This window comes from Nerophis lumbriciformis, linkage group LG38, assembly GCF_033978685.3.
Source record: "Nerophis lumbriciformis linkage group LG38, RoL_Nlum_v2.1, whole genome shotgun sequence".
Classification (NCBI taxonomy): Eukaryota; Metazoa; Chordata; class Actinopteri; order Syngnathiformes; family Syngnathidae; genus Nerophis; species Nerophis lumbriciformis.
In genome coordinates, this window is record NC_084585.2 from 8,201,908 (window position 1) to 8,218,955 (window position 17,048).

Below are 17,048 nucleotides of genomic sequence, written 5' to 3' on the forward strand. Positions count from 1 at the left end.
GATGGGTTTTCCGTATTGGGACCATGATTTATGTGCTAACTTGTTCACCGGTCCTCATATGGAAGCTACTTTTCCTTAATGATGTCTCAAGAAGGATAGAAATACAAGAACACACACACACATTCTTGTATTTGTTAACTTCTTGAGACCTCTGAAAAATGCCTACCTCTTTAGGACCAACCTTTCTAGATATATAGATTTGTATTTACAACATTAATAATATATATACACACAAAGCACACAAAATTGTCCACTTTACCTGAAGTGTCACAAGCTGAGCTCTCCCCGGACTTCTGTTTGTCGAGGGGGGCGCTCTTCCTGTACACGATATGAGGTTTTGTGTGTTCCTCTTCATAATGTTCTCCTTGATAGCTATGAAGGGGCTCGACAAAATACTCCCCTTCTGGAGACCTGAAGGTACCAAACTGGAAAAGAAAAACCCACAAAGTAGTTAATCTCCATGCAGCTATTGAAGCGTTTTCTGCAAACATCTTGATGGTTGGCACCGAGGGGAGTGTCGGCAAGTTGAACCGACTATCGCACGATGTGTTGAAATATTTACAGTAAACAACAGACAAATGTGCTTCATTCACCCAAAAGAGGAATTTGCATGCACATAAGAATGGACTTAAAAGCGATGGCTATCAGAAACCCGCGGAGATTGTATACTGTTCTTGGCAGGCGCAGTCCCAGTCCTGTTGTATGTGCAGTGCTTCACATTTAATGCCACATGGAGGCCGACCATGCACACGATAAAGTGTGTGCCAAAACAAGCACTTTCCATGTGTTGCTTTTTGACGGGAGAAGCCCTTCCAGGCCTCACCCGGTCCTGACCAATCGTGTGTGACCAGATCTCTATTAATGTCAACAAATACTGAATATATGCTATGTGTAGCAGCAGGGTCAGGTTTGCTGCTCGCTTTGCAATAAGTACGTCTCAGCGTCCTCTGCAGTGGACATGCATAACGGGACTCATTTTCCCCGAAATGTGTAATCCGACAAATGAAATAGGCAACAAACGATTGTCCACTGCAGGGGACACATAATTGACCTTTATGACAACCCAGCAGGCACAAGACATTGATACAACGTTGATTATACGTACATGTGACTTCTAAACAACGATTGAGACAACGTGGACGTCTAACGTTGGATCCACGTCGTTGTCAAAAAGCATGTTGTTTCAACCTTGTGTTTGTGTTGTAGAATATTGGTTGGGGAATGACATCAAATTTCAATGGTCAAATCAACGTCAGAACCCAACATTGAATAAACATTGTCAAAATGCATGTTGTTTCAACGTTGTGTTTGTGTTGTAGGATACTGGTTGGGAAAATGATCAAATTTCAAAGGTCAAATCAACGTCAGAACGCAACATTGATTAAACGTCGTCAAAAAGCATGTTGTTTCAACGTTGTGTTTGTGTTGTAGGATATCGGTTGGGAAAATGACCAAATTTCAATGGTCAAATCAACGTCAGAACCCAACATTGATTAAACGTCGTCAAAAAGCATGTGGTTTCAGCGTTGTGTTTGTGTTGTAGAATATTGGTTGGGAAAATGACCAAATTTCAATGGTCAAATCAACGTCAGAACCCAACATTGATTAAACGTTGTCAAAAAGCATGTTGTTTCAACCTTGTGTTTGTGTTGTAGAATATTGGTTGGGAAAATTATCAAATTTCAATGGTCAAATCAACGTCAGAACGCAACATTGATTAAACGTCGTCAAAAAGCATGTTCTTTTAACGTTGTGTTTGTGTTGTAGAATATTGGTTGGGAAATGACCAAAATTCAATGGTCAAATCAACGTCACAACCCAACATTGAATAAACGTTGTCAAAAAGCATGTTGTTTCAACGTTGTGTTTGTGTTGTAGGATATCGGTTGAGAAATGACCAAATTTCAATGGTCAAATCAACGTCGTCAAAAAGCATGTTGTTTCAGCGTTGTATTTTTGTTGTAGGATATTGGTTGGGAAAATGACCAAATTTCAATGGTGAAATCAACGTCAGACCCCAACATTGAATAAACGTCATCGAAAAGCATGTTGTTTCAACGTTGTGTTGTAGGATATCGGTTGAGAAATGACCAAATTTCAATGGTCAAATCAACGTCGTCAAAAAGCATGTTGTTTCAGCGTTGTATTTTTGTTGTAGGATATTGGTTGGGAAAATGACCAAAATTCAATGGTCAAATCAACGTCACGACTCACAACCCAACATTGAATAAACGTTGTCAAAAAGCATGTTGTTTCAACGTTGTGTTTGTGTTGTAGGATATCGGTTGAGAAATGACCAAATTTCAATGGTCAAATCAACGTCATCAAAAAGCATATTGTTTCAACGTTGTATTTGTGTTGTAGAATATTGGTTGGGAAAATTACCAAATTTCAATGGTCAAATCAAGGTTAGAACCCAACATTGATTAAACGTTGTCAAAAAGCATGTTGTGTCAATGTTGTATTTGAGTTGTAGGATTATGGTTGGGAAAATTATCCAATTTCAATGGTCAAATCAACGTCAGAACGCAACATTGATTAAACGTCGTCAAAAAGCATGTTGTTTCAACGTTGTGTTTGTGTTGTAGGATATCGGTTGAGAAATGACCAAATTTCAACGGTCAAATCAACGTCAGAACCCAACATTGATTAAACGTCGTCAAAAAGCATGTTCTTTTAACGTTGTGTTTGTGTTGTAGAATATTGGTTGGGAAATGACCAAAATTCAATGGTCAAATCAACGTCACAACCTGACATTGAATAAACGTTGTCAAAAAGCATGTTGTTTCAACGTTGTATTTGTGTTGTAGGATATTGGTTGGGAAAATGACCAAATTTCAATGGTCAAATCAACGTCAGAACCTGACATTGATTAAACGTCGTCAAAAAGCATGTTGTGTCAATGTTGTATTTGAGTTGTAGGATTATGGTTGGGAAAATTATCCAATTTCAATGGTCAAATCAACGTCAGAACGCAACATTGATTAAACGTTGTCAAAAAGCATGTTGTTTCAACGTTGTGTTTGTGTTGTAGGACATCGGTTGAGAAATGACCAAATTTCAACGGTCAAATCAACGTCAGAACCCAACATTGATTAAACGTCGTCAAAAAGCATGTTGTTTCAGCATTGTATTTGTGTTGTAGAATATTGGTTGGGAAAATGACCAAATTTCAATGGTCAAATCAACGTCAGACCCCAACATTGATTAAACGTCGTCAAAAAGCATGTTTTTTCAACGTTGTATTTGTGTTGTAGCATATTGGTTGGGAAATGACCAAATTTCAATGGTCAAATCAACGTCGTCAAAAAGCATGTTGTTTCAGCGTTGTATTTGTGTTGTAGGATATCGGTTGGGAAATGACCAAATTTCAACGGTCAAATCAACGTCAGAACGCAACATTGATTAAACGTCGTCAAAAAGCATGTTGTTTCAACGTTGTGTTTGTGTTGTAGAATATTGGTTGGGAAATGACCAAATTTCAACAGTCAAATCAACGTCATAACCCAACATTGAATAAACATTGTCAAAAAGCATGTTGTTTCAACGTTGTGTTTGTGTTGTAGGATATTGGTTGGGAAAATTATCAAATTTCAATGGTCAAATCAACGTCAGAACGCAACATTGATTAAACGTCGTCAAAAAGCATGTTCTTTTAACGTTGTGTCTGTGTTGTAGGATATCGGTTGAGAAATGACCAAATTTCAACGGTCAAATCAACGTCAGAACCCAACATTGAATAAACGTCGTCAAAACGCATGTTGTTTCAACGTTGTATTTGTGTTGTAGGATATCGGTTGGGAAATGACCAAAATTCAATGGTCAAATCAACGTCACAACCCAACATTGCTTAAACGTTGTCAAAAAGCATGTTGTTTCAACCTTGTATTTGTGTTGCAAAATATTGATTGGAAAATGACCAAATTTCAATGGTCAAATCAACGTCATCAAAAAGCATGTTGTTTCAACGTTGTATTTGTGTTGTAAGATATTGGTTGGGAAAATGACCAAATTTCAATGGTCAAATCAACGTCGTCAAAAAGCATGTTGTTTCAGCGTTGTATTTTTGTTGTAGGATATTGGTTGGGAAAATGACCAAATTTCAATGGTTAAATCAACGTCAGAACGCAACATTGATTAAACGTTGTCAAAAAGCATGTTGTTTCAACGTTGTATTTGTGTTGCAAAATATTGATTGGAAAATGACCAAATTTCAATGGTCAAATCAACGTCATCAAAAAGCATGTTGTTTCAACGTTGTATTTGTGTTGTAAGATATTGGTTGGGAAAATGACCAAATTTCAATGGTCAAATCAACGTCGTCAAAAAGCATGTTGTTTCAGCGTTGTATTTTTGTTGTAGGATATTGGTTGGGAAAATGACCAAATTTCAATGGTTAAATCAACGTCAGAACGCAACATTGATTAAACGTTGTCAAAAAGCATGTTCTTTTAACGTTGTGTTTGTGTTGTAGGATATTGGTTGGGAAATGACCAAAATTCAATGGTCAAATCAACGTCACAACCCAACATTGAATAAACGTCGTCAAAAAGCATGTTGTTTCAACGTTGTGTTTGTGTTGTATAATATTGGTTGGAAAATGATCAAATTTCAATGGTCAAATCAACGTCGTCAAAAAGCATGTTGTTTCAACGTTGTATTTGTGTTGCAAAATATTGGTTAGAAAATGACCAAATTTCAATGGTCAAATCAACGTCGTCAAAAAGCATGTTGTTTCAGCGTTGTATTTGTGTTGTAGGATATTGGTTGGGAAAATGACCAAATTTCAATGGTCAAATCAACGTTAGAACCCAACATTGATTAAATGTCGTCAAAAAGCATGTTGTGTCAATGTTGTATTTGAGTTGTAGGATTATGGTTGGGAAATGACCAAATTTCAATGGTCAAATCAACGTCAGACCCCAACATTGATTAAACGTCGTCAAAAAGCATGTTTTTTCAACGTTGAATTTGTGTTGTAGCATATCGGTTGGGAAATGACCAAATTTCAATGGTCAAATCAACGTCAGATCCCAACATTGATTAAACGTCGTCAAGAAGCATGTTCTTTTAACGTTGTGTTTGTGTTGTAGAATATTGGTTGGGAAATGACCAAAATTCAATGGTCGAATCAACGTCACAACCCAACATTGAATAAACGTCGTCAAAAAGCATGTTGTTTCAACGATGAATTTGTGTTGTAGCATATTGGTTGGGAAATGACCAAATTTCAATGGTCAAATCAACGTCGTCAAAAAGCATGTTGTTCCAGCGTTGTATTTGTGTTGTAGGATATTGGTTGGGAAAACGACCAAATTTCAATGGTCAAATCAACTTCAGACCCCAACATTGATTGAACGTCGTCAAAAAGAATGTTGTTTCAACGTTGTGTTTGTGTTGCAAAATATTGGTTGGAAAATGACCAAATTTCAATGGTCAAATCAACGTCGTCAAAAAGCATGTTGCTTCAGCGTTTTGTATTTGTGTTGTAGGATATTGGTTGGGAAAATGACCAAATTTCAATTGTCAAATCAACTTCAGACCCCAACATTGATTAAACGTTGTCAAAAAGCATGTTGTTTCAACGTTGTATTTGTGTTGCAAAATATTGATTGGAAAATGACCAAATTTCAATGGTCAAATCAACGTCATCAAAAAGCATGTTGTTTCAACGTTGTATTTGTGTTGTAAGATATTGGTTGGGAAAATGACCAAATTTCAATGGTCAAATCAACGTCAGAACCCAACATTGATTAAACGTCGTCAAAAAGCATGTTGTTTCAACGTTGTATTTGTGTTGCAAAATATTGGTTGGAAAATGACCAAATTTCAATGGTCAAATCAACGTCGTCAAAAAGCATGTTGTTTCAACGTTGTATTTATGTTGTAAGATATTGGTTGGTAAAATGACCAAAATTCAATGGTCAAATCAACGTCAGAACCCAACATTGAATAAACGTTGTCAAAAAGCATGTTGTTTCAACGTTGTGTTTGTGTTGTAGGATATCGGTTGAGAAATGACCAAATTTCAACGGTCAAATCAACCTCAGAACCCAACATTGATTAAACGTCGTCAAAAAGCATGTTGTTTTAGCATTGTATTTGTGTTGTAGGATATTGGTTGGGAAAATGACCAAATTTCAATGGTAAAATCAACATCAGACCCCAACATTGATTAAACGTCATCAAAAAGCATGTTTTTTCAACGTTGTATTTGTGTTGTAGCATATTGGTTGGGAAATGACCAAATTTCAATGGTCAAATCAACGTCGTCAAAAAGCATGTTGTTTCAACGTTGTATTTGTGTTGCATAATATTGGTTGGAAAATGACCAAATTTCAATGGTCAAATCAACGTCGTCAAAAAGCATGTAGTTTCAGCGTTGTATTTGAGTTGTAGGATTATGGTTGGGAAATGACCAACTTTCAATGGTCAAATCAACCTCACAACCTGACATTGAATAAACGTTGTCAAAAAGCATGTTGTTTCAACGTTGTTTTTGTGTTGTAGAATATCGGTTGGGAAATTACAACATTTCAATGGTCAAATCAACGTCAGAACCCAACATTGAATAAACGTCATTGAAAAGTATGTTGTTTCAACGTTGTATTTGTGTTGCATAATATTGGTTGGAAAATGATCAAATTTCAATGGTCAAATCAACGTTAAAACCCAACATTGATTAAACGTGGTCAAAAAGCATGTTGTTTCAGTGTTGTATTTGGGTTGTAGGATTTTAGTTGGGAAATGACCAAATTTCAATGGTCAAATCAACATCAAAAGCATGTCGTTCCAACGTTATGTTTGAGTTGCTCAAAGTCAGGACCTAAATCAACAAGTTCTCAACGTTGTTTTAATGTCTTGTGCCTGCTGGGAAGTGCCATGTCCTACTAAACCAGCGTCCTTTGCAATGGACGTTTGTAAGTGACCAAAAAAAACAACAACACACAAATTGCAGAGGAAACATGTGGTATTTAGTCAGATTTACGAATTTCCACAAAACGTGGCGCTGTTTTGCCTGTCCACAAACGTCCACTACAGTGGACAATTGTTATCAGGAGGACATAGTGTCAGCCTGAAAACCAGCGTCCTCTACAGTGGACATTTGTGAACATACATAACGGGACAATTTTCCCCCGAAATGTGCAATCTGAGCAATGAAATAGGCTACAAACGATTGTCCACTGCAAAGGACGCTGGTTCACAGGAGGATATCATATCTTACGAAACTAGCGTCCACTGCAATGGACATTTGTAAGTGACAAAAAAACAAAAACAAACGATAAAAAAATGTCCACTGCAGAGGAAACGTGGTATTTAGTCAGATTTGCAAATTCCCCCAAAAAAGTAGACCTGTTATGCACATCCACAACCGTCCACTACAGTGGACACCTGTTATCAGGAGGACATGAGAACCAACGTCATCCTCAGTGGACATTTGTGAAATGTGTAATCTGAGCAATGAAATAGGCCACAAATGTTTGTCCACTACAAAGGACGCTGGTTCACAGGAGGATATAATATCTTACTAAACCAGCGTCCACTGCAATGGACAATTGTAAGTGACCTAAAAGAAAACAGACATAAAAATGTCCACTGCAGAGGAAACATGTGTGTATTTAGTCAGATTTGCAAATTCCAGAAAAAAGTAGCCCTGTTATGCATGTCCACAAACGTCCACTACAGTGGACACTTGTTATCAGGAGGACAGGGAAACCCTGAGAATCAACATCCTCCTCAGTGGACATTTGTGAACATGCATAATAGGACCATTTCCCCACAAAATGTGTAATCTGAGCAATAAAATAGGCCAAAAACTATTATCCACTACAAAGGACACTGGTTCACAGGAGGATATAATATCTTACTAAACCAGCGTCCACTGCAATGGACAATTGTAAGTGACCTAAAAGAAAACAGACATACAAATGTCCACTGCAGAGGAAACATGTGTGTATTTAGTCAGATTTGCAAATTCCAGAATAAAGTAGCCCTGTTATGCATGTCCACAAACGTCCACTACAGTGGACACTTGTTATCAGGAGGACATGGGAACCCTGAGAACTAGCGTTCTCTGCAGTGGACATTTGTGAACACGTATAACGGGACTATTTCCCCCCCGAAATGTGCAATCTGAGCAATGAAATAGGCCACAAACGCTTGTCCACTGCAAAGGACGCTAGTTCACAGGAGGATATCATATTCTACTAAACCAGCGTCCACTGCAATGGACATTTGTAAGTGACAAAAAAACAAAAACAAACGATAAAAAAATGTCCACTGCAGAGGAAACATGTGGTATTTAGTCAGATTTGCAAATTTCCCCCCCAAAAGTAGACCTGTTATGCACGTCTACAACCGTCCACTACAGTGGACACTTGTTATCAGGAGGACATGAGAACCAGCGTCCTCTGCAGTGGACATTTGTGAACATGCATATTGGGACTATTTTACCATGAACTGTGTAATCTGACCAATAAAATAGGCCACAAACAATTGTTCACTGCAAAGGTTGCTAGTTCACAGGAGGATATCATATCCTACTAAAGCAGCGTCCACTGCAATGGACGTTTTTAAGTGACCAAAAAAAACTAAACTGAAAAAAAAAAAAAAAATGTCCACTGCAGAAGAAACATGTGGTATTTAGTCAGATTTCAGAAAAAAGTAGCCCTGTTATGCATGTCCACAAACGTCCACTGCACTGGACAATTGTTATCAGGAGGACATCGGAACCCTGAGAACCAACGTCCTCCTCAGTGGACATTTGTGAACATACAGATTATTTTCCCCGGAAATGTGTAATCTGAGCAATGAAATAGGCCACAAACGATTGTCCACTGCATGGGACACTAGTTCACATTAGGATATCATATCCTACTAAACCAGCGTCCACTGCAATGGACGTTTTTAAGTGACAAAAAAACAAAAACAAACGATAAAAAATGGAGGTGACAAAAAACCAAAAACAAACGATAAAAAATGTTCCACCACAGAGGAAACATGTGGTATTTAGTCAGATTTGCAAATTCCCCCAAAAAAGTAGTCCTGTTATGCACGTCCACAACCGTCCACTACAGTGGACACCTGTTATCAGGAGGACATGACAACCAGCGTCCTCCTCAGTGGACATTTGTGAACATGCATAACAGGACTATTTTCCCCCGAAATGTTTAATCTGAGCAATGAAATAGGCCACAAACGATTGTCCACTGCAAAGGACGCTAGTTCACAGGAGGATATCATGTCCTACTAAACCAGCGTCCACTGCAATAGACGTTTGTAAGTGACCTAAAAGAAAACAGACATACAAATGTCCACTGCAGAGGAAACGTGTGTATTTAGTCAGATTTGCAAATTCCAGAAAAAAGTAGCCCTGTTATGAATGTCCACAAACGTCCACTACAGTGGACACTTGTTATCAGGAGGACATGAGAACCCTGAGAACCAGCGTCCTCTGTAGTGGACATTTGTGGACAAGCACAACAAGGTTACTTTTTGCGAAATTTGAAACTCACAAAAGACCTCAAACAAATGTCCACTGCAGTGGACACATGTGGTCTTTTGTCAGAGTTACGTATTTCATATGATGTAGCCTTGTCCACAAACGTCCTATGTAGAGGACATGGTACTTAATGGAGAGAATCTCAATTATTTTATCCTGAAAACCAGCGTCCTCTGCAGTGGACACTTGCAACTCTGACATAAACAGACCACAAACAGAGGTCCACTGCAGTGGACACTTGTTTTCATTGTCATGGAGACTCTTTATTATATCACCCTGAGAACCAGCGTCCTCTGCAATGGACATTTGTCTGACAAAAAAAATAGACCACAAACAAACGTCCACTGTAGTGGACACTTGTTTTTCCCAATATGGCACTTGTCATTATATCACTCTGAGAACCAACGTCCTTTGTTGTGGACATGCATAACAGGGCTACTTTTTCCAAAATGTGTAACTGACAAAAGACCACAAACAAATGTCCACTGCAGTGGACACTTGTTTTCATTGTCATGGAGGGAATCTTTATTATATCACCATGGGAGCCAGCGTCCTCTGCAGTGGACATTTGTGGACATGCATAACTGTGCTACTTTTTCCAAAAACTGTTACTGACAATGTCATGATCCGTGGTCGGATCATGTTTTGTTTAGTTATGTTTGGTTAGTTTTGGACTCCTTTAGTTATTGCTTGTTCCGCCTCGCCAAGTGCGCCCACCTCCCAGTCGGCCACGGATGTGGCCGCTCCCTGGTCGTCCGCCTCGCCAAGTGCGGCCACCTCCCAGTCGGCCACCAATGTGGCCATTCCCTGGGCGCCCGCCTTGCCAAGTGCGCCCACCTCCCAGTCGGCCACCAATGTGGCCATTCCCTGGGCGCCCGCCTCGCCTGCTGCAGCGGCGCTCCACTCGCCGCCGCCACTTGACTTTGCCTCGATGGATTCGGGGACACTTGGCCTGGCGACCCACCGCCAAGTCCTCCCTCCGCCCTCCCGTGACTTTTGACCCTGCATGTGTTTTTTTTTTTTTAGGACATCTAGAATCTGTCCTTAAGGGGGGGGCTCTGTCATGATCCGTGGTCGGATCATGTTTTGCTTAGTTATGTTTGGTTAGTTTTGGACTCCTTTAGTTATTGCTTGTGCACCTGTGAGTTTGTTTCGTCACCATGGTTACTTATTATTTTCACCTGCCGCTTGTGTTCTCGACGCGCACCTGTTTTTCATCACTGACACTATTTAAGCCTGCCTTTCTGTTCACTCGTCCTGTGCTCCTTGTTTGCGGTAAGCTACATCACGTTGGTTTGTTTTCATGTTTCTGAGTCCTGTGCTAAGTTTAGCCTTAGCTTCCCGTGCGTTCGGCACGCTTTTCTTTTGCTTGTTTTCTGTTTATTGTGTAAATAAATCACCTCATACCTTCACGTTTTTGTCCGGAGTGTCCGTGTTGCACGGAAGGAACGATCCCGCATCAATATGCGACCCCCACGTGACAGACAATAGACCACAAACAAACGTCCACTCCAGTGGACACTTGTATTCAGACGTACATGGCACGTGTCATGGAGGGAATATTAATTATGTCATCTTGAAAACCAGCGTCCTCTGCAGTGGACATTTGTGGACATGCATAACAGGGCTACTTTTTCCGAAATTTGTAACTGACAAAAGACTACAAAGAAATGTCCACTGCAGTGGACACCTGTTTTCAGAAGGACATGACACTTGTCATGGAGGGAATCCTAATTATATCACCCTGAGAACCAACGTCCTCTGCAGTGGACATTTGTGAACATGCATAACAAGGCTACTTTTTCCGAAATTTGGAACAGACTAAAGACCTCAAACAAATGTCCACTGTGGTGGACAAATGTGGTCTTTTGTCAGAGTTACGCGTTTCAGATGAAGTAGCCTTGTTACGCACAAACGTCCACTGTAGAGGACATGGTACTTAATGGAGAGAATCTCAATTATATCATTCTGAAAACCAGCGTCCTCTCCAGTGGACATTTGCATGACAAGAAAACCAAACCACAAACAAACGTCTTCTGCAGTGGACATTTGTGGACATGCACAACAAGGCTACTTTTTCTGAAATGTGTAAACGACTAAAGACCTCAAACAAATGTCCACTGCAGTGGACAAATGTGGTCTTTTGTCAGAGTTACGTACTTCAGATGAAGTAGCCTTGTTACGCGCAAACGTCCACTGCAGAGGACATGGTACTTAATGGAGAGAATCTCAATTATGTTATCTTGAAAACCAGCGTCCTCTGCAGTGGACATTTGTGGACGTGCATAACAGGGCTACTTTTCCGAGTTGTGTTACTGACAAAAGACTACAAACAAATCGTCCACTACAGTGGACACCTGTTTTCAGAAGGACATGGCAATTGTCATGTAGGGAATCCTAATTATATCACCCTGACAACCAGTGTCCTCTACAGTGGACGTGCATAACAGGGCTACTTTTTCCGAAATTTGTAACTGACAAAAGACCTCAAACAAATGTCCACTGCAGTGGACACCTGTGGTCTTTTGTCAGAGTTACGTATTTCAGATAAAGTGGCCTTGTTACGCATGTCCACCAACGTCCTCTGCATTGGACATTTGTAACACTGACAAAAAAAATGTCCTCTGCAGTGGACATTTGTAACACTGACAAAAAAACAGACCACAAATAATAGTCCACTGCAGTGGACACTTGTCATGGGGGGGATTTTAATCATCTTATTCTGAGAACCAGCGTCCTCTACAGTGGACATTTGTGGAAGTGCATAACAGGGCTACTTTTTCCGAAATTTGTAATTGACAAAAGACTACAAACAAATTGTCCACTACAGTGGACACCTGTTTCAGAAGGACATCGGATAAGCGGAAGAAGATGGATGGATGGATGGATAGATGGATGACACTTGTCATGGAGGGAATCCTAATGATAGCACTCTGAGAACCAACGTCCTCTGCAGTGGACATTTGTGAACATGCATAACAAGGCTACTTTTTTCGAAATTTGTAACCGACTAAAGACCTCAAACAAATGTCCACTGCAGTGGACCAATGTGGTCTTTTGTCAGAGTTACGCGTTTCAGATGAAGTAGCCTGTCCACAAACGTCCTCTGCAGTGGACATTTGTAACACTGACAAAAACAGACCACAAATAATCGTCCACTACAGTGGACACTTGTCATGGGGGGGGGGGTTTAATAATGTCATTCTGAGAACCAGAGTCCTCTGCAGTGGACATTTGTGGAAGTGCATAACAGGGCTACTACTGACAAAAGACTACAAACAAATCGTCCACTACAGTGGACACCTGTTTTCGGAAGGACATCGGATAAGCAGAAGAAGATGGATGGATGGATGGATGGATGGATGACACTTGTCATGGAGGGAATCCTAATGATAGCACTCTGAGAACCAACGTCCTCTGCAGTGGACATTTGTGAACATGCATAACAAGGCTACCTTTTCCGAAATTTGTAACTGACTAAAGACCTCAAACAAATGTCCACTGCAGTGGACAAATGTGATCTTTTTGTCAGAGTTACACGTTTCAGATGATGTAGCCTGTCCACAAACGTCCTCTGCAGTGGACATTTGTAACACTGACAAAAAAAAACAGACCTCAAGTAATCGTCCACTGCAGTGGACACTTGTCATGGGGGGGATTTTAATTATGTCATTCTGAAGAAACCAGCGTCCTCTGCAGTGGACATTTGTGGAAGTGCATAACAGGGCTACTTTTTCCGAAATTTGTAACTGACAAAAGACCTCAAACAAATGTCCACTGCAGTGGACACCTGTGGTCTTTTGTCAGAGTTACGTATTTCAGATAAAGTGGCCTTGTTACGCATGTCCACCAACGTCCTCTGCATTGGACATTTGTAACACTGACAAAAAAAATGTCCTCTGCAGTGGACATTTGTAACACTGACAAAAAAACAGACCACAAATAATCGTCCACTGCAGTGGACACTTGTCATGGGGGGGATTTTAATCATCTTATTCTAAGAACCAGCGTCCTCTACAGTGGACATTTGTGGAAGTGCATAACAGGGCTACTTTTTCCGAAATTTGTAATTGACAAAAGACTACAAACAAATTGTCCACTACAGTGGACACATGTTTTCAGAAGGACATCGGATAAGCGGAAGAAGATGGATGGATGGATGAATGACACTTGTCATGGAGGGAATCCTAATGATAGCACTCTCAGAACCAACGTCCTCTGCAGTGGACATTTGTGAACATGCATAACAAGGCTACTTTTTCTGAAATTTGTAACTGACTAAAGACCTCAAACAAATGTCCACTGCAGTGGACAAATGTGATCTTTTTGTCAGAGTTACACGTTTCAGATGAAGTAGCCTCTCCACAAACGTCCTCTGCAGTGGACATTTGTAACACTGACAAAAAAAAAAACAGACCACAAGTAATCGTCCACTGCAGTGGACACTTGTCATGGGGGGGATTTTAATTATGTCATTCTGAAGAAACCAGCGTCCTCTGCAGTGGACATTTGTGGAAGTGCATAACAGGGCTACTTTTTCCGAAATTTGTAACTGACAAAAGACCTCAAACAAATGTCCACTGTAGTGGACAAATGTGATCTTTTTGTCAGAGTTACGCGTTTCAGATGAAGTAGCCTGTCCACAAACGTCCTCTGCAGTGGACATTTGTAACACTGACAAAAAAAACAGACCACAAATAATCGTCCACTGCAGTGGACACTTGTCATGGGGGGGACTTTAATTATGTCATTCTGAGAACCAGCGTCCTCTGCAGTGGACATGCATAACAAGGCTACTTTTTCCGAAATTTGTAACTGACAAAAGACCTCAAACAAATGTCCACTCTAGTGGACAAATGTGGTCTTTTGTCAGAGTTACGTATTTCAGATGAAGTAGCCTTGTTACGCATGTCCACAAACGTCCTCTGCAGTGGACATTTGTAACACTGACCACAAACAAATCGTCCACTACAGTGGACACTTGTCATGGGGGGGATTTTAATTATGTCATTCTGAGAACCAGCGTCCTCTACAGTGGACATTTGTGGAAGTGCATAAAAAGGCTACTTTTTCCGAAATTTGTAACTGACAAAAGACCTCAAACAAATGTCCACTGCAGTGGACAAATGTGATCTTTTTGTCAGAGTTACGCGTTTCAGATGAAGTAGCCTGTCCACAAACGTCCTCTGCAGTGGACATTTGTAACACTGACAAAAAAAAACAGACCTCAAGTAATCGTCCACTGCAGTGGACACTTGTCATGGGGGGGATTTTAATTATGTCATTCTGAAGAAACCAGCGTCCTCTGCAGTGGACATTTGTGAACATGCATAACAAGGCTACTTTTTCCGAAATTTGTAACTGACAAAAGACCTCAAACAAATGTCCACTGTAGTGGACAAATGTGATCTTTTTGTCAGAGTTACGCGTTTCAGATGAAGTAGCCTGTCCACAAACGTCCTCTGCAGTGGACATTTGTAACACTGACAAAAAAACAGACCACAAATAATCGTCCACTGCAGTGGACACTTGTCATGGGGGGGACTTTAATTATGTCATTCTGAGAACCAGCGTCCTCTGCAGTGGACATGCATAACAAGGCTACTTTTTCCGAAATTTGTAACTGACAAAAGACCTCAAACAAATGTCCACTGCAGTGGACAAATGTGATCTTTTTGTCAGAGTTACGCGTTTCAGATGAAGTAGCCTGTCCACAAACGTCCTCTGCAGTGGACATTTGTAACACTGACAAAAAAAAAACAGACCACAAATAATCGTCCACTGCAGTGGACACTTGTCATGGGGGGGGGGGGGGGGGTGACTTTAATTATGTCATTCTGAGAACCAGCGTCCTCTGCAGTGGACATTTGTGAACATGCATAACAAGGCTACTTTTTCCGAAATGTGTAACTGACAAAAGACTTCAAACAAATGTCCACTGTAGTGGACAAATGTGGTCTTTTGTCAGAGTTACGTATTTCAGATGAAGTCGCCTTGTTACGCCTGTCCACAAACGTCCTCTGCAGTGGACATTTGTAACACTGACAAAAAAACAGACCACAAATAATCGTCCACTGCAGTGGACACTTGTCATGGGGGGGGATTTTAATTATGTCATTCTGAAGAAACCAGCGTCCTCTGCAGTGGACATTTGTAGAAGTGCATAACAGGGCTACTTTTTCCGAAATTTGTAACTGACAAAAGACCTCAAACAAATCGTCCACTACAGTGGACACCTGTTTTCAGAAGGACATGACAATTATCATGGAGGGAATCCTAATTATATCACCCTGACAACCAGTGGACGTGCATAACAGGGCTACTTTTTCCGAAACGTGTAACTGACAAAAGACCACAAACTAATTTGGCTAATTCGTCTTAGTTGGAGAAGTGCGATGTAACTAATTAGTCACCTTGAATAATCAATTAAAACAAGAAAAAGTGGCACTAGTCCCACAAGTCTGCAAGTCTCGGAGTGGTGACGTCACACGTCTACTACAGGCGTGCGTAAGCACGTCAGCAACCACGCTGACGTCACAACGTCACGCAGCCAATCGCTGACTTGACACTCTTAAGCGCACGCAGTTCTAAAGTGTGGAAAAAGTCCGTGTGCGTAAAAACTCACCAATCCGGCGCACACGCTGATGACGGCGGCGCGCTCGTCCCGCGCGTTCACGCGCCCCTGGTAAAAACAGTGTCCGAGTTCCGTGTCCTCCTCGCGGTTACGCGCCGCCGGTACTCCGAGTATCGTCACGGTGTAGCGCGGGCCGATAAATCCCGACTCCAGCGTGAGGTTGAGGTGGTAACTCTGTCCGAAAGCGGAAATCCGGTAGTGGATATTCGGCGCGGCCCAGCCGTGCTCCGCGGGGATCTCCGCCACGCTGCGCCGCCTCCTCCTGAAGTGCGCGCGGCTCGGCAACTTGTCCCCGGCGTCGTCCACGCGCACCGGTGTCACGATCTCGTAGGCGCCGATCTCCTCCTTTACTGGTGGGGGGGAGAGTGGGAATATTAGAGCATGTGCGTGAAAAGATGACAAAGTCATTCATTCTAAGTTCTAACCTGTGCCGGACTTGGAGAGTCTCGCGTCTACGTTCATCAAGTCCGGGAAAAACAGGAACCCCAAGCCCCAAAAGAGCACATGCATGATGGTCCACGGCACTACTGCAATAAATAGAATAATAATAATAAAATATAATAGTAATAATGGCTCGTTGCTCCCCCCCTGCCACATCCACGTTATCCCCGCCGACTCCTGCGTGGATGTCCTGCGGCCGCCGAGGTGCACTGCTGCTGGGACGTGAGAGCTCCGCAGAATCCCAGGTCAACATGCATGCTGCAAGGACGGGGGTGGGCTTGCTCCACTAGCTGAGACCCACGAGTGAGTGTGAGCACGCCGCGCCAGTCCTCCACGCCAGCCCCTATCCCGCCCCACGTGGGGGAGGAGGGGGCGGGGGCTGAAAGGGGACGAAGGTGCACCCGCGTGAACTGACGCCCCTCCCCGGTCGGTGGTTCCACTACTGCGCGCGGATGCCGCTGCAGGTGCCCA

The 17,048-nt window shown here is 41.6% G+C and overlaps 1 protein-coding gene across 1 annotated transcript in view; it reads right to left on the minus strand.

Annotated features, from left to right (window-relative positions):
* The window catches only part of adamts9 (ADAM metallopeptidase with thrombospondin type 1 motif, 9), a 135,983-nt gene extending 119,337 nt beyond the window's left edge, over positions 1-16,646 (minus strand). Inside the window, exons 1-3 of the mRNA XM_061932261.1 lie at positions 16,562-16,646; positions 16,128-16,486; positions 260-425 (exon numbers count right to left, since the gene is read on the minus strand). Of these exons, the coding sequence (XP_061788245.1) occupies positions 260-425; positions 16,128-16,486; positions 16,562-16,646 (610 nt within the window). The remainder of the gene's footprint in view (positions 1-259; positions 426-16,127; positions 16,487-16,561) is intronic.
* Between the last annotated feature and the right edge of the window lie 402 nt (positions 16,647-17,048).